This window comes from Epargyreus clarus, unplaced genomic scaffold (assembly GCF_041222505.1).
Source record: "Epargyreus clarus isolate Ecla_fem2 unplaced genomic scaffold, WU_Ecla_fem_2.2 ptg000021l, whole genome shotgun sequence".
Lineage (NCBI taxonomy): Eukaryota > Metazoa > Arthropoda > Insecta > Lepidoptera > Hesperiidae > Epargyreus > Epargyreus clarus.
The window spans coordinates 8,135,191-8,153,824 of record NW_027332228.1 but is presented as its reverse complement, the minus strand read 5'-3'; the positions used below and the strand labels follow the sequence as shown (position 1 = coordinate 8,153,824).

Below are 18,634 nucleotides of genomic sequence, written 5' to 3'. Positions count from 1 at the left end.
TTGCGACCGCCGATGTTAGTCGCCGGCTATCACTAACACCTTCCGAATGGCGGCATTGGATCTCGCTCGTATATTAAACACCTTACTTAACACTAAAAAGGAGTTCTTGAGGTGGTAGAACTCATCATGGCGACAAATATACACACAATTTTATCTTATAGCAAAAGGCATGTGGAACTGTAGTTTCTCGTGTAAGTTCCGTGTGTTATGGCAAATGACGATGACATATTTACGTGATGAAATGTGCGAGTAACTTAGTGATCAGAAATAGCCGACCGTTTTAATTCATTTCAGGTTTTAATTATTTTCAAGTAGCAGATCATGACGTTCATTTAACACATAACTAAGTAGGTACTTGTTAGAGATTTATATATTTACATATGTAGATATACAATAATTTCTCGAGTTATCTTAATCGTATTTACTAAATATCAATTATATGCACAGCGCATACACACAACACATATAAGTAACGGAATTGTAAGTCCACATTTGTGAGTCCCTGACTAAAGAAACTAAATTTTTAGTCAGTCAATTTGTTAAATATGGCAAAACTCGCATTGTCCATGGGTGGTACGATTCTATAGTTATCGTCACCAGTACGTTCCCAACGCTGGGCACGGGTCTCCTCTCAGAACTAAAAATATTAGATAATGGGTCATGATACTGGCCCGAGGCAAACTGGTAGTACACACGTCTGTGAGAGTTTTATAGAGCCCTTACTGTACAAAGACCTAACTTGTCTTTGTACACTAAGTAGTACAAATGGCAATTTTAATAAGCAATCTATTAGAAAAAATCAGAGATATTTTTTGGGATGGACCTTGCATGCGAAATTCATGTCACTGTGATATAAATGAACCAATAAAATTAAATATACTAAATCTGCACAACGGTACATAATAATATGATTAAAAATCACAAATTCATGCAAAAGACTTAAATCATTAATTTGCACTCAAATATTTGTAAAGCTTAAATTCAAAAATATTGCCCCAGCAGGACAGCGATCCTTGTAATGAAGTCATTCGACTTTTGGGTTATGGAAAAAGCAACATTCTCAATAACAACAACTTTATAAACTGTTATCCGTAATTATTATTTTATATTCATAAATCTATCTAAATTGATCATCCCGCTATGTGTAATGCAATGCGAACTAATCTTATAATTGGTTAATTGACTTACAGTTAGTGGTCAAATTATGCCACATAAAAAACGGCAACAGTCTATGTTTTAGGATGTTTTGTAATCTAAATGGTTATCTGCTAAATTCGTTTTATTCGTTTCATATAAAGTAAAAGTCGAGAACAGGTTAACGACAGGCATGTTTTTGCCAAATTTTTGTTTTCTTTATAACATGACAAACGGTGTATGACCTACATTCTCGAACCTTTCTATCGTGAATATCTGAGAATATCCTTAATATACGTTAAGAAAGTTGTCCTTAAGATTCATAGCACGATCCCGCCGTAAAATAAGAATCCATCTGAGAATAATCCTTCAAGGCATTTGTAGAGAAGAATTTGATGTAGAATTTCCATAATTTGTATAACACTACTTTCATAGTCTGTAGGAAATCTTATTCTAGGAAAGTGAATTGGATTTCGATCGCATAAAAAATAAATGATCTTAAAGCTTTTATTGAAAGAACTATAATTCTATGTTTATTTCAACAAAAACAATCAATCAATTATTTAAATATGCAATAATCTATTCTAATCACAAAGATTTTCATCACCTTTTCCTTTAATGTTAAATAATGAAATTATACAGAACTAGGCTATGGAGAGTTCGAATTTTGACCCTAAGAGGTATCAAACTTGTATAAAAACTTATATTAAATTTATTAGCGACTCTCAGTACAAAACCGACTAATTTTACGTGTAGTTGGTATTTATATTTTATGTACGGCCGCATATGATGAAATTAAAAATGCGATAGCACGTACAATATGTGTTAACAGCCATATTAGTATTTTATGATGCTTGAATATTTACTGTAAATCATAAATTAAAATAAACTTTATTGAAGTCTAAAACACCCTTTTAGTGGTAATCGTACCTTATCGTGTTTACATGTAAATCTTGCTGTAAATCATTAATATTTAATGATATAAACAGTCTTGATTCTTGTATTGTATTTTATTACACAACTTGTATTTAGTTCTGAAGCTCGTACGCATAGTACGTTGAAATAATTCTAATTTTATGTAAATCAGTTCTGTTCTAGATTACGTGGTGTAACTACGTCTCACATTTACTTCCTTCCGCTGTTTACACCTTCTAAATACTTAAATATGAACAAAACTATCATAAATATTAACAAACTGTAATTACTAAATACAAATGTAAATCTGTACATGATTTACAAATATCTATCCACGTTTAGAACTCCTACGTTTACTGTAGTCATAAAACGCAACATGCTTACAAAACAGTCGCTTGTGGTTTGACTAATATTAAAATTTAATCCTAAAACTTGTTTCTTGCAGTCTGGTGTATGCCAATCACACGGATGGTTAGATTGTTCAATGCAAATTACTTACACCAGTACATAAGACTTTAGATTTCCCTGGTCAATTGTCTTGAGGAGGAGCGTAACAGTAACGCTCATAACGCGGCGGTGTGACGTAATTCCTAGGTAAATCCTCTGCCCATTCATATGTCGATCTATAAACCACTGGTCAGCTAGAATTGGCTCAGTTTCAGAGCAAGCGGAGCTCGGCACGCGGTCCGCTAGCCGCCGACCACGCGCACATCGGGGACTCCATATATATAAGGACATCTTACGAAACCGTTAGCACATTCGGACTAAAGCTTCTCCAGGAAGTCACCTGTTGCTGCTCTTACCTGTAAACGTACAACATGCTGCTTATATTGGTAATTATCACCTTATGTTTTAAATCATAATCGACAGTGTTATTTTAATTCAACATGGTATCGGGTACTTATTAATTACTTAACGTGACAATGTTTTGAACTTCATATCCGTTAAGTATGACCTTCGTAGTGACTAAGCCATGACGGCAAAGATAGATGTTGCAAAATCTCAAGTTGTGTCTAGTGTTAAATCTTCACGTAAGTATAATGAAAGTGTCGTTAACTCTTAAGTACCAGCGACCTTCTTTAATACAGCCTTTGCCGTTGCAATACATTGCAATCTCCATTCATTTTTCAAAAAATAAACAAAACAATGTATAGATGTTGGGTACTGCCACCACACGCTGCCTAGTGGAGTCGCTCCTAAAAGGCATCTAAGGTCAATTTTTTAGGTATTTTTTCTATAATCTAACTGGTTTTCTATTTGAATTGTTTACGTTGATATAACATGTGCACACCTTTGCACAAAAAAGCCTTAAACACTTTTATTTAGTTTTGTAAACTGTTATTATACCTACGAATGTTTCGTTTATTTTCGTTTGAATTAAATTTTCTTTTATAACACTAAAAGTTTTATTTTTTTTTATTTTCAGGTATTGGGACTTTCGTTATTAGTAAACACATATGGAGCGAGTCCGGCGATCGAGAGCAAACCGAGACCACAAGTAGTGCGGTATGAAATGGACACCGCCAACATGCCAAACTCTTACAAATTCCAGTAAGTACACATAAATTATCTAATAGATTGGTTTCTAATTTATATGATACTAATACGTTTTAAAGGTATTAGTAGTAGGTAGAACAAACAGAGGTATTCCAAAAACATCACAGTTAAAGCTACAGGGTTAAGCGCTGCTGTGTTTGATTTTTGAGGTAGAGACACGTATACGTCATAAATTAGCTTCTAAACTATATAGTATCATATGATACTTATACGTTTTAAAGGTAAAAATCCGAAAGTATCATAGCCATAGAAATTCCTGCGTTATAACAGTATTGAGCGCTACTGTGTTCTGATTTTAAAGTTGTAAGGTTGTTCTAACTTAGTCTTCTCCACTACCAATGCTGCTTTGGCCAACCTTCGGTGGTGTTATGATCATATGCGAGTTGGATTATAATTATGGATGTGGATGTCTATAAACATCTGTCTGTCACTTAACATCAGATGAACTGCATGCTTACTTACTAGTGTCATAAGAAGTATAATTTTAATATAATCTATCTGACAATAATAACTACAATTGCCTACGCTCGTGTGACAGTTTATACAGTACAAAAACAATCTTTTCTTAAATTATTTGTTTGTTTATCTGTTTGTGCCAATCTTTAAATGGACAAAATCTTTAATCGTTTTCATTGAAGTAATGACAATTCATACAGAGCTTTTAAACGGCATGTCTTAATTTCTTTTTTATTTAAATTTAGGGTATTACGTAGAGTTAATAAAAATAGAGGTGCAATCGGGAGGAAAGTTAGGAGAAAATCGTACAAAATGATAATCCATAATTGATAAAATCATACAATATATCAATCAGTTTATGCATAAATATAAATTGTTTAAGCCTATACAAGAACAAACAAGAACGATATTTAATGAAATTTTGTATGACATGTGTAATGTGTATACACGATATATGTACATACTTACCTTAATACTTACTTAACTTGCTTACTTATATTATACTTATTTCATCACCATCAACACCTCAATATTATACTTATTTTTATCCATCTATAAATATGTTACAAAAACCAACTACTCATAGTAAAGTAAGTTCCTTTTCAAGCAAAAAATGTCTGATTAATTTAAAACTTCAAATTTAAAGTTTATTGATTATGTTATACAGAAAGATAAATATACTTTATATTTTCATTTAAGAGAAAACAAGTTTAAAACTTTCAAGTTAGTGACTTCATATGCGGATTCAAAAACAAATATAAATAACAACATATTATGTATATGTATGTGCATGAAGATATACCGGTACAGTTGGTAAAAAAGTTTTTATTATAAAATCGGTTAAATAAAAACAAAACAAAAAACGCAGTGATTAAAACTATAGTCTATGGCATAGACTATAGTGGGTTGTGGGAATAGCATAGACCACTATATCGTACCCACTATAGCATAGAGTCAATGCTATTCCCACATCCCGCTATATCAAATAGATGAGTAAACGAATCCAACGACATCTCATATGTTCAGTCAGAATCTGTCAAGTCGTTTTGCTGCAAGGTATGACAAAACATGAGACCTACGTATTAAATACATACATAGGCTAAAAGAATAGTCGGAAATGCAGCTAATAAAAGAGCAATCAAGACACAAAAAATGGATAATGTTTAGGTACTTTAAACCCATATTAAAAAAAAAAAAAAGAAAATATGGCAAAAAGTATATTGCAAATGGCATGTCTACAAAAATTCAGTATAGAATAGTTTTTTTTTTTCTTAAAAAAAACACTTTTTTCGTTAATAGAAAAATTACAATACATTTTTTGACATATTTAATTTGATATAAGAAACGTTCAATCCATTAAGCAGCTCGGTCTTATATCGAGATCTTCTACCATGACTTGAATTATGAATAAATAAAAATAAAATATACATGAAAATGAAAAAAGATACATGTAAAAAGTTATATCCTTGTGTCGATTTTAGACCATCGTTATTCCGTTACGTTGCCACAACTGTATTTTGGCTGTAAATGCCAGTGAAGATTAGATGCAAATAGATCCCAAGCCCTTGAACATTTGAACTCTTAAGCTATTTTAGGTTCAGTGCAACATTTGTGAATCAATATAATAATTAATAAGTAAATTAACAAGTGATTTTACATTTTTAATTGAGTCAAGGATCATCATAATTATATCAATCTATATCATAACCTATTATAATTATTCAACATAAGTAATTCCATTTATAATCAGGGCTTATTTTTAATTAAGTGAATCGGGCAAATATTACATAACCTAAGTATGTATTATAAATTTTATAATTTAATGAAAGTCAAGTTTAAAAGTGTGAAATAATAATAATACCTATTTACTATTCTTAATGTAATAAAAAGTAATCAAATAAAACTAGTTTTATAACCCTTTTGAAAATAACAGATTCATAAACAAAATAAAGATATTCCTGCGCGACTGTACTCTATTCTAACCTTGACCATGTCAATGTTCTCAGGCACGTTAACAATATAGTTTCGGCGACATATAGAAAACAAGAATAGGTAATTTTTATATGAACCTATTATCTCTAAGCTGGCGATAAATATACAATTTCATTTACATTAAATTGTTTGGCACAACACGGAGGCCATAAAATACCAGATATTATAGAGTCTGAGAGACACTACAATGAACAATGAATTCTATGACCATAATTAATTCTGGTCATAAAATTCAGATTTTGCGTGACGTAATCCAAAATAAAAGAGCAAATTTTGAGGCAAACAAAGCATTCCAATAAACAACAAAAAGTAGACACCTAACGACTTCATTAAAACACAATTCGGAATTTCTGCAATAACTAGAGCTAAAGTAGATAATTTTATCACTGTTTTTTGCTTTAATTACCTGCTTATACAGTTTTTGTTGAGATATTTTAGGTACATCAACCTGTCCTCCCACCATTGTCTAATGTGCGTGGGTATGTTCAAAGAATGTATTTTTTATTTTGTTCAACTGCTCTGGAAGCCTCCATATCTATTTAATGTAGACAGCTCCTATTCTGTGCTTTGTTTCCTAGGAAAGAGTAGGTTTTAGATAAAATATACGTCAGTTACAGATATCATGCAATTCTTGCTATCTTATTGATATTATTTTGACGTATGGTATTTTAGTTATTTGCTTTTTCCTTATACTATTCCGAAAATCTTCTTCGTTATTTTCCTTATACGAGTAAATCATTTTCAAATATAATATCAATTTTCATGTACAACTGAAAAGTCCTATTCGTCGAGCTATACATTATAAAAACAAATGGCCGGAAACACATTGTACCGCGTACCGGTATTTCAGATATGTAGATACAAGTTTGAGTAATTTGTCGTATATTTTCAATTATTACCATATTAGTCTTACGCTGCAAACCTTAACACGGGTACATAGAGACCTAGAGAAATGTCCACCGTATACACGAAGGATTGGTAGCGAATATTCTAAGATAATCAAATATTATTTTAACTGTCTGTACCAACTATAAATAAATACTTCACCGTACTTCAGATCACCACATGAGACAAGTTCAAATAAAGGAAAGCAAAACGATGACTCATCTATTGTGATACTGCTGAGCGACCAAGGAATATATTGACGGAACAAATAGCTGCGAATGCCGAATTTATGTAAATTTACTCGCTGTCCTTACGTGAACAATTGGTTATAGCCCGATTATCCGAAAACGTGACCCAACAATGTTTTGGCGAAAGTAAATACCTACTTTAGTACTGGCCTTCCGCAACAGTTCCGTTGTTCTGGATAACTTTCACGAATTTATAAACCCTTTTATCGGTGCTTTTAGTTACGAGTGTAATCTTGATAGTGTTTTACGATTTATTGTAGCCTGACTAATTTGTGAAGATTATTTTCGTTGCCACTTGAATCTGCCGCTAAAATTTATATGATGTTTACACCCGTTAATTGCGGTTACCTTTTTAAATAATACTAGCGTTTACCCGTGGCTATACGGGTGTGTCATTTTAATTTACTTTAATTACTAGCGAAGAAAAAATACAAAATAGAATGAAGTTTTACGAAGCTTTTTTAGTGACGAGTTTGTCCAAAAATCTATTTGCGTTCAAATCGATTCCGTACATTCAGATAGAAAGGCAAACAAATTCAAATTTCTATTCTATCACCACATTTTTAACCGACTTCCAAAAAGGAGGAGGTTATTCAATTCGACCGTATATATTTTTTTTTTTTTTTATGTTTGTTCGGCGATTTTTTCACGATGCCGCGACCGATCAACATGATTCATACACCATTGTATGCGGCTAGTTTCACAGGGGGTCCCATTTCGAGGAAATTTGAAAATTTTCGCCAGTTTTCCCGGGAAATTGGAAAAACCCGATTTCTTTCTTTTCTTTCCCAATATAAACTTCAATAACTCGAGTATTTCTTAACCAATTTCAATTTTCTTTTTTTCATATGAAAGGGTGTTTTGTTGCGGTACTTTCCTACTATAACATTAGTATGCTCTGATGATTAGAATTTAAGTAATGGGGTGGAACTCATCATCACTACCCCTGCTTTTTACATATTTTATGACAACTTTCCTTCTGCCCACTCAATTCTCATGAAACTTTAAATGAACATTGAGTATCTAGATTAACATGATATGATGGAAAATTCGACCTTCAACTCTTCAACCCTGGTAATGCAGAAGTGCTTCCTCCCTCAACCATACAAGTAAGGCATTTGGAACTTATGGATATTTAACAAGGTTGATAGGTAGAGATATATGATGGAAAATTTGGCCTTCAACTCTTCAACTCTGATAATGCAGAGGTGCCTCCTGCCTAAACCATACAAGTTAGGCATTTGGAGCTTACGAATATATGATAAGGTCTTTGAGTAGAGACATTTGATGGAAGATATGAACTTCAATTCTTCAATCCTGATGATGCAGAGGTGCCTCCAATGTAAAGTATATAGATTATACATTTGTTGTAATGAAGTTGGTAGACAGAGATATATGATGAAAATTTTGACCTTCAACTCCTTAGATCTGATGATGCAGAGGTACCTCCAGCCTAAACCTCATGAATAAGCCATTAAGTGCTTTCACACATATTTTACAGGTCCTAAGCAGGTACATGTAATGAAAAACATGACCTTCAACTCTTTCACTCTGATAATGCTGGTGTGCTTCCAAGTTAAACCACAGGAGTTAGCCATTTTGTGCTTTCATATATGTATTAACGTCACTAAGCAGACACATATGATGAAAATTCAAGGTCTTAACCCTGATAACTTTGACCGTAAAGTCTTCAATCCTAGTGACGCAGGGACACTGCTGGCCTAAACAACAGTAACTTGACAATCACTTCTTACAAATATAAAATATGATTAATGAATACGTTGTAGTTTTCCTTAACGATTGAATTAAGGTAAATTGGACCGACTCACTCGCAGAGTTTTACCACCTAGTTTGATTTATTTACTTTTCTGTTCCAACCTAACCTAGCAAACAATATAGAATTGCATGTAGCCTCGCCTATAGTGTTTTGTATTGAATTGGTTAGGTTAGGTTGAAACATATAAGGCAATATAAAACTAAGCGAGCAGAGCGCGGAAGCGCCCTGCGAGCGGGTGGGTCCAATTCGTATGAATTCAGACCTTACCTTTATTCATGATCACCTTTATACAATTTTACATAATATTAATACAAACATTAACATATCATCACTAAAAAGGGTGAAAAAAAAATTTTAACAAAAAAATAAAACCGACTTCTATGTCACTACAAAGTAAAAAATAATTGAAATAAGTGTTGGTTTAATACATATTTCTGAAGTCGGCGCTCATATTACACACGCTGTTTACGCCATTATCAAACGAAATATATTGAGCGCCAACTTCAGAAATATGTATTAAACCAACACTTATTTCAATTATTTTTTACTTTGTAGTGACATAGAAGTCGGTTTTATTTTTTTGTTAAAATTTTTTTATATTGTGTACACATGATCAGAAAATCATACACGCCATTTCAATTTATTCACTCGTACTGTTTGCTTTCTCTTAAATGACAAATCGCTTACAGTACCGTTAAATTGTCAAACAAGAGGGCCACTGTCTTATGATTGTCATGTCAAACTTAAAATGTCACCGAATATTCATCAGCCATATATGGCTTAATGAATCCGCGTCATGCGACAATGGCGCTATAAAAAGTAGAACGAACACCGCATCGTGTAGGGAACAAAAAGTTGGTTCTGAATAATGTGTTACGCCTTACCCAAGTTGAACGGCCGAATATCCTTATAGAGCGCCGTTATTTTTTGTGTGCCCTCGTTCATAATTTAATTGCACGCATTTCAGAAGTATGTAAATATGAGGAAATGAGTATCTGATTGTTATAACGTTCCGTAACCAAATGGCATGTTCGTCTGATCACTTGTCCGCTTGTCTGTATGTATTAGTTTTTACGGAGGCTTCATAGTAATCATGTGGATTCTTGGAAAGTTGCTGCGTTAGAAAAAAATAAAGGGGATGAAAAATAAATTCAAAAGCACATAACTATACAGGGTAACTCTATGACTTTAGAATAGACAAATAATATAGAAATTCCATGATATTTACACTTTTTACGATATTTTAGTTAATTCTTAATAGATAAGTTTCGCGAATCTGTAAAATCATATAAACCCTGAAATTATGAAAAGAAACATTTAGAAAAAAATAAATAATATAAACGAATGAAACTTTGAAAACACCTAAATTTATCATAATTACAATTTATTTTCTTACCTATAAAATTATTGGTCAACCCACTAAGGAACTCTTTTCTGTATTTAGTATGACACGCACTGTCCTTATATATTCTTACTTTATATTACACATACTCTCTTATATTACCCGACAACTAGAACCGATTTTCAAAGGTATCTCCCACAAACCTGTTTAAGATCTAATGTATCTAACGTATAAAGTTACGTTTGCAGCAGCAAAATATTTCACCTGTTAAGTGAATTAATTAGAGTCTTTAAATAGATTTAATACACCAGCAAAAAGTTTGTAGCATTTGGTAAAGCTTGGATTTGAATTATATATAGTATGCTAGATATATGAACCACATGGTCTTAGATGAGTAAAATACATAGATAGATCACTCCTAACAAGAAAGTATAACCAGTTTTGAGAATTGTAATTCTTGCGTAAATAAAGTACCACGTCCCCGTGCTAAAATGTCACTAAAATGTTTGAAATACTTATTTATCTATTGCGTAAATTACGTAGTATTAGTTATTTAAACGTAGGTACATTTTCTTTAAAAATGTTTTTTATTTGTCAAGAATTCAAAAAATAACTGACTAATCAGTCTTTCGTGGCTTCATCCAATTTCAAGGCGGTGAGGTATCTTTCTATTTTACTTATCAAAGCAGGTGGTAGAAGTTTTACTCAGTTCAAGGTTGATGTTATTGTTCAAAGTTGTTTGATAAGTTATTTATAAAGGCTTCCCCGCACGGCTTCACCCGCGTTACACAATTTTATTATAATGTTATAATGTCCTGTGGCAAATTAATATTTGTAACGTATTATAGGACATAAAAATAAATATTGTTTTTTTTTAGTAAATGCATCTGTCATATTATAAAGTTTTATAAACGTAATGTATAGTTATAATTAATGTTTTCTTTGTATTTACAAGCATTTTTCCCGATATTCGCCGAATTTCAGCTGAAATTAAATAAACGTACCAAAAATCATAATATCATTAGGAAAACAAATTGTAGTGTATTATATTGAAAATATAAGTGCCTAAGTACCACCATCCTCATCATTTACGATGATTTTATTAGTAGGTGCCTTTCAGACACCTAATAATAAAATAATAATTACATCAAAAAAGTATACGGAGTCAAGAATGGCTTGTATATAGATGACAGAGACAAAAACCATTTTTTGTATGATATCCTATATCATTGATCCTATATTTTGAAACTCAGGTGAGCGAAGGTCATCTTGGGTTATAGGGATGACGTCACAAGCGCAGAGAAGAAATTTGTCACATATTTTTTTTCGACATAAACTTGTAATTTTTAAATCTGGCTAGCATTCCAAAACGATGGAATTCATGGCACCATAGCCACACCTATATCCGTCTCAGAGCAATAGTATAGCTAGTATATTTTAAATTTAAAAATATAGTACAGGAGGTGTCAAATCAGATATGATTCAATTTGATCAATTTGGATTTGTTCACAAATGTCTGAGGACAATAGTGTCCACTTGATACAGGTGAAATGCCAAGTACTTTCAAGTACAAGTACTTTTCTACTATTAATGCCTTTTTGACATCTGGAAGAAGGAGAGGGGTGCAGTGCCACTTACCAACAAAGTTTTCTATTTCGGTACCACAGAAATAAATGTAGAAAAGTATGCGTAACATATTTAACAGGGCAACATTTGTCTAGATTTACGTAGATGTCAGTTGTCATAGGATCGTCATCACATCTATTCATAGGTGAATGAATAGAGATAGCATATCTCTATAGTTGTAGTTCTTAGAAACGTAGCATTGTATTAATTTACAATGCTTATTTTTATACAATATGCTGTCATTAATTAATATTATTACGCAAATAGTAGGTTCAGTAGTTCCCAAACTAATTTAATTATTAATTATTGTTTAAAATCTTAAATCTAAGTGATAGTTTGAAAAATAGTAACTTTTTTATAATATAGGAGAAATAGACGAGCATTCAGTCCATCTGATGGTAAGGCTAAGGCTAATGCCTCCCATGGATATCTGTAATCAACCCCAGGTAGGATTAGATCTTCCTACATGAAGTCAACCCCAGAGGTGCCACTACCCTTAAGGACTGAGCTGGAACTCCTCGGAAAAGTATGTCTCCCTTATCACACCCTTCAAACCAGAACACCGCAGCGCTTCACACTGCTGCTATGAGGTAGAAATAGGTGTGACGGTGGTGCCGCCGGAGTCGAACCACAAAGGGTTCTACCACCTTCCAACTACCAACCCGATTGTCATGAAATTTTGTACACACGTTGTTAGGGGTCCAGGAAAGACAAACGTTACTTTACCCTACCCGGTTCCAGAAGGATAAATAAAAACAACTGTCGTCATCGACTTCTGACCGCAACCAAAGTCGCGGGTCAAAGCTGGTATAATATAATCTTAGTATTATTAGAACAAGGTAATAAAAATCACATAAATGGACACTCCTTCAAACAATACCGCAGTGACCTGAATATTTACATTTATTACAACTACAATACAAATGTTACATCCGTAAAACCCAATGCACCTGTGTCAAATGTTTTGTAAAGTGTTACATTATGCATGTCATATTACAATAATCATAAGTCTCTATTTAATGTTTTGGTTTACTGCCATATTATACAGTTATATCTTCATTATTTGTTCCTTGCTAAACTTAGTGTTCAGATAAAAATCCTTGAAGATAAATATTTCAATATCTTTATGTTTTTTTATTTATAAAAATTAATAAAAATCATAAATTTAAGCGTAGGCGTTCCTCATAAACCTTCATAATTTATTTTTAAGAACATATACAAAAGACATACATAAATTTAATATTTTTCATAAGTATTTAAATTTTAAATTTCCCAACATTGGGTATTTGAAGTTCACTACGATTGTTTATCATTGTAACTGTACATAAGTGTAATATGGTTTATAAGCCTGACATCCTTGTTTACAAGTGTTCGGAATTTTCAGACATGTTACATCGATAAATCTGGGGCTTATCGTTCCGGCTTTAAGTATAAGGGTCTTACAGATAAATAGTGTCACGCATCGTTGTAATTTAAAGTCCAAGCATAAGAAAACCGATACTCGGGCCCCACAACGTCCAGCTTTTTATTTTAAGCTCGGAATTTTATTTAAATGAGGTACTACGCTCTCCTTTATTTAAATCAGACACGATACACGATTCTTACTCCAGATAAATTTGGGATAACTGACACCGTGTAAAAAGTAAAAGAAAGAATAAATGATGTTAATGAACACACCAAATGGCTCTCAAAAGATATTTCCAAAAGGACTGTGCTCATCGTAACGAATTCTACAAGCAAAAACCTTTTATAAAATTACTTTTTATGCGGCCATAATATTATCACTGCACTTTGAATTTACCTAATGGTTGTATTGCTACATCAAAGTATTTTAATAATAATCAAGGATCAAATTTCAAAATTATTTCAATATCACTTAGGTGCTTCCAAAAAGATAATTTAATATTTTATCGTCAAACATGTTGAATAAATGGAATTTAGTATGTAATAGTAATACATTATTTAAATTTAACGATAAATCCTATTGAGTCTTGATGTGAAGAACTTGCCTAATAGGATAAAGGAGCTAATAGGTATTTCTTGTTGCTAAACCCTTGAAGATAAGATTAGTTTAATAACAAGTACATGTTTAGGATTGCATTGTAATTTGTATGTACGTTTTAGTGTCGAGTAACGACCGTCCGACTTGGCATCAGCTAAATAGTTGCGTCACGATTACCACTTACGACTCTAACAGACATGCTACTTTTAGTATCAGTACTTCGCGATTTGGCGATCACATCGAGACTGCCTCACGTTATGTCTTGCTGCATTTGATCGTGGCATCGAAAACGCACGTTTTAGCTGCAGTTCTTCAGAATCGCATTTTTCACGTTCACATTGAGTGTCCAAAAGTAGTTGCAACCGAAACGAAAAGGTGTGTAAAAAGTAGCTATATCGTCAAACGCCGATGTTAATAATAGCAAGTGTGATTGAGCCCTAAATAATTGCATCACGATCACCACTTAGCACAGCAATAAGTACTTACGACTCCGGGAATACTTAAGGTGACCAATGTAATTTCTGAATCGAAGTATTATGATTATCTTTTGTCTTATAGAATTTAAATACTGATTATAGTTATGAGAAATAAGACGAACTGAACTTTAGATACATAAAATATAATTACATTATGAGTTATTAGGTTTCGATGTAAGAACTTATCGACTTAATAAGTAGTCACTTATTAAGTCCTGAAGGCTGTCACAGACTAAAATAGTCATTTTAGTCTGTGACAGCCTTCAGGTAGAACCCCTGTTCTTGATATCCAGAGGCGGAAATGATCACTTACCAATAGGTCCAATCCTATAAATAGTATCTAAATATAACTTCTATATATAACTCAACGGACAGCCCAAACCACTGGACGGATCGGGCTGAAATTTGGCATGCAGATAGATGTTATGACGTAGGCATCCGCTAAGAAAGGATTTTGATCAATTCTACCTCCAAGGGGATAAAATAGGGGATGAAAATATTACATTGTAACGCGAGCGAAGCCGCGGGCAAAAGCTCGTACCTTATATTTACAGAAACACTAAAAAGTTATAAGCTATCAGAGTACCATATACATTTTTTAATTAAAACTGATGAGGTCTATGACATTTTGTTCATTTCTCTATTTAATAATATACAGTTGACCAAAGCCGCATAAACTTCTAATCTCGCTCTCCAATATTATTCTGCTGTATTTTATATCTAAAATACATTTGTCAAAACTGGCACCTGTAAATTAAGAAATAATTTACATAGACAGTTTTAGCCATAACATATGATAAAATATTCAATAAACTAAGATAAATGAGCTCAAGCAGAGCTTATTTTCTTTTCCAATTATGATATAGAATAAAAATAAAAAATACCTTTTTGTGCATGAAATTGTAATAAATATTTTTCCTTTATTTATATGTATCCTTAATTTTGTTTACCTTAATGGATGAAATTGTTATAACTATTTTTCATTTAGTTATGAGTATCCGGTCGTTAATTTTATTTACCGTAGTATACTGCAAAATTTCATCTATTTTTTTAAAACTGAATACGCATTTCTATATTAAATGATACTGGAGCAACATTTCACTTATCTACGATTATGAAACAATATATTTTATCATTAAGCTATTTTCCTCAACAGGACCGTCCTGAAACCCCACGCATGTGAAACCTGTATAGTGTAATATAGTATAGTATAGCCACTTATAACATGGTAATTTTACTATTTCAGTTACGACGCAAGCGACGGATCGTCCCGTACGGAAGAAGGAGGCATCATTAACGCAGGCACGAGCGACGCCGCCCTCGATGTGTTGGGCTCTGTCCGCTGGTACGACGACAAGGGAGACCTCTACGAGATGACCTATAAAGCGGGGAAGAGAGGCTTTAGGACCATCATCAAGAAAATCTCATAAAATTATAAAGGAAGCCAAAACTTTTAGATCTTGAAATTGAACGAGACTGGCAAATTTCGTTACTTATTTATTTTGTTTTCGTATTTATTAACTAATTTAACTAAATTATTAAATGGTATTTTTAAGAAACTTGAGTATACATTTATATTATTAAAATTTAAAGTCACTGTTATTAATCCTAAGGTAACGTGTAAAAATGACATCATGAGCATAAGATGCGATCATAGAAACAAGTAGAATAAATTCCTAACGACTATGCTAATGGATAGGAATTTACTTATAAATTAGCAAAGATCTTCAAAGGATTTATGAGACAAACAATGTAAGAAAATATTTTTTGCTACAAAATCAAGAAAGTATTATAATACTTAATTTAAGAACCTATTTTGGACAAACTTTAAACGAACTCTACATTATTAGGATGTTATTAAGATTTATTTAGTGTATGTACTTAAGCACCAGAATTTAGTTAATAGAAAACGAATTTACGAGTACAAAATTAAATGTCGAGAGTAGAGCACAACCTCAACGCTTCGCTTATGAGGCGTGCAATAAATATAGAGAACGATTTAACAGGCAAATACTAAACTAAACACGGCAAATTATAACAAATCACATTTAGTGTCAAAATTAGTATTACCACAAAAATAGTTATTTGTCTGGTAGGAAATCATTGAACAGAGAATTATTTGAACAGCTCAATATAGAGCACTATATTTTGATCGGTTTTGTACATATTCTTTAAGATTATAATGCTAACATTACAACTCTACTAAATACCGTCTTCGTAAAATAAAGTAAATTCAACCAACCAACCAGATTAGCCTATACGAACAGACAGGCGTAAAAATGGTTTTATCATTTATATATTTTTAAATATTTTTTGAATTTTAACATGGCTATAGTTTTAGAAATGCTTATATATGTTTAAAATATTTAAGACCATAGTATTTATATACATACATTTTATAAATCGATACCTTAATTCAAATCAGCCAACTCCACTTTTTGTCAAAATGTTTTTTTTATTTATTTTGAAAGTAAATGGCGTTGAACGAAATCAAAATAAATAAATAAATATTTTGAAAAAAGTGGATTTGACGATTTGCGAATTAAGGTATCGAAATGTACCTTCTGTGCATATTTTGTGGTTATACTTGTTAGTACAATTAAGATGATAGAAATTCGCGTACTGTGACCTGTTGCGGCACTTGATCACAGTTATCACCTGTTACATGGGCGTCCGATCTATTTTGACATCACTGTAAATTCAGCGAGCAAACTGTGTATTTAAGAAGGTTTTTTTCTATTTACAATCAGTCATACATCAGTAGCTAAAGTGAAATCAACCATGGTAGCTTTGGTAAGTGTGCTTTTTAATGGTTTTGGAACCCTTATTCGATTTTTTAATATCTTCGTTTGATTATTTATCTGTGGATTTTGATCATCTTCTAGTCACAGACGATTGATATTACGAATATTATAGTGCAAATGCAACCAACAATTAGGAATACTTTCTTGCAATTCAACATAATAAAGCAAGAAAACAATCTGAATTATATTCTTTGTACTTTTGACAAAAATACAATAGCATTGTTTTCACCTTTCCATATTAAATGTTAAAAAATCTCAGATGAAAGCAATAAATCATCAGCAATGTATTCATCATAACTTCCCAAAAGTAAGTAGTTTAAATAAAATTTTATATTTTACAGAAGTTCTTCCTCTTTTCCCTGTGTGTAGCGGCTTTGTCCGCCCAGGAAGCCCAGCCCCCAGTGGAAATTCTGACTGAGAAAACTTTTGTCAACACAGATGGATATAAGTTCGAGTAAGTACATATACCACCTTCGACACTTGAATATTGCAGAAGTCTTCGTAATTCCAGTACTTAGTAATTGGCTTAACTAACTTTATTAAATATTTCTACTTTACGGAAGTGTGCGGCGTCCTTCTGTCCCAATTCGAAGATCTGATGCCTTACATAGGCATCACTAGAAATTATACTTATAATGTTTACCTGGCATATTACCTGCCATTCATTACATGCGATGGAGTTTCTTGCGCCGCTTCTTCTCCATAGCGAAACACCGTCCGAAACGGTGGTAGTTTGTTGACTTGCAAAAAGTGCTCTACATGAAACAATTTTGAATAAATGAGATATGTCTTTGAATTTACCAATATATGCGTTAGCCAATATAACCTCTCGAACAACCAGAAATCGATATTATCTGCATAATTATAAATTCTCAATAAACTTTCAAAAATAACACCACCTATGTAGTTATCTTAAATTAGATCTTTTTCCAGATATGAAAAAGGTTAATAGATTGTAAACGTTACAATAACAGAAATAAAATATAATAATGTGGTGTGGTGTTAATATAAATTAAGGTGAACGTAGCATAGAAAATTAATATTGTTATTGCATTTACCAGGTTCAAGACCAGTGATGGCGTATCACGCAAGGAGGAAGCCCAGCTCATCACAGTGGGAGAGCACCAGGGTATCGGGGTGAAGGGATCCTATTCGTACATCGCCCCCGACGGTCAGGAGTACATCGTGAACTTCACTGCTGACGACAAAGGCTACAGGCCTGAAATTCGCGTTGCACCTGCTAGTCAATAAACATTGAATATCTGTACAACTTAATATTTTTTCTCCTTTTTTGTTGAAGTAAAAACGCACACCTTGAATCAAATTATGAAATTAATAGAGAATAAGTATATTGAGTAATTAAAATTAAATAATACTAATGGAATTGAGGTAGAGCATAAAACCATGAAATAAGCAACAT

The 18,634-nt window shown here is 32.5% G+C and overlaps 1 protein-coding gene across 1 annotated transcript; it reads left to right on the top strand.

Moving 5' to 3' along the window:
* Window positions 1–2,682: 2,682 nt before the first annotated feature.
* On the top strand, window positions 2,683–18,484 carry LOC140751086 (uncharacterized). Its single transcript, XM_073084919.1, has 5 exons — window positions 2,683–2,882; window positions 3,476–3,600; window positions 15,657–15,808; window positions 17,584–17,668; window positions 18,276–18,484. The coding sequence occupies exons 1-5, from the start codon at window positions 2,868–2,870 to the stop codon at window positions 18,463–18,465; spliced, it is 567 nt and encodes a 188-aa protein (XP_072941020.1). The 5' UTR covers window positions 2,683–2,867; the 3' UTR covers window positions 18,466–18,484.
* Window positions 18,485–18,634: the final 150 nt, after the last annotated feature.

Bases quoted from the DNA above. Each gene is read 5' to 3' on its own strand.
- LOC140751086 (XM_073084919.1), top strand. The intron at 3,601-15,656 runs GTAAGTACACAT...TTACTATTTCAG, and splicing joins CCAAACTCTTACAAATTCCA to TTACGACGCAAGCGACGGAT. The intron at 17,669-18,275 runs GTAAGTACATAT...TGCATTTACCAG, and splicing joins ACAGATGGATATAAGTTCGA to GTTCAAGACCAGTGATGGCG.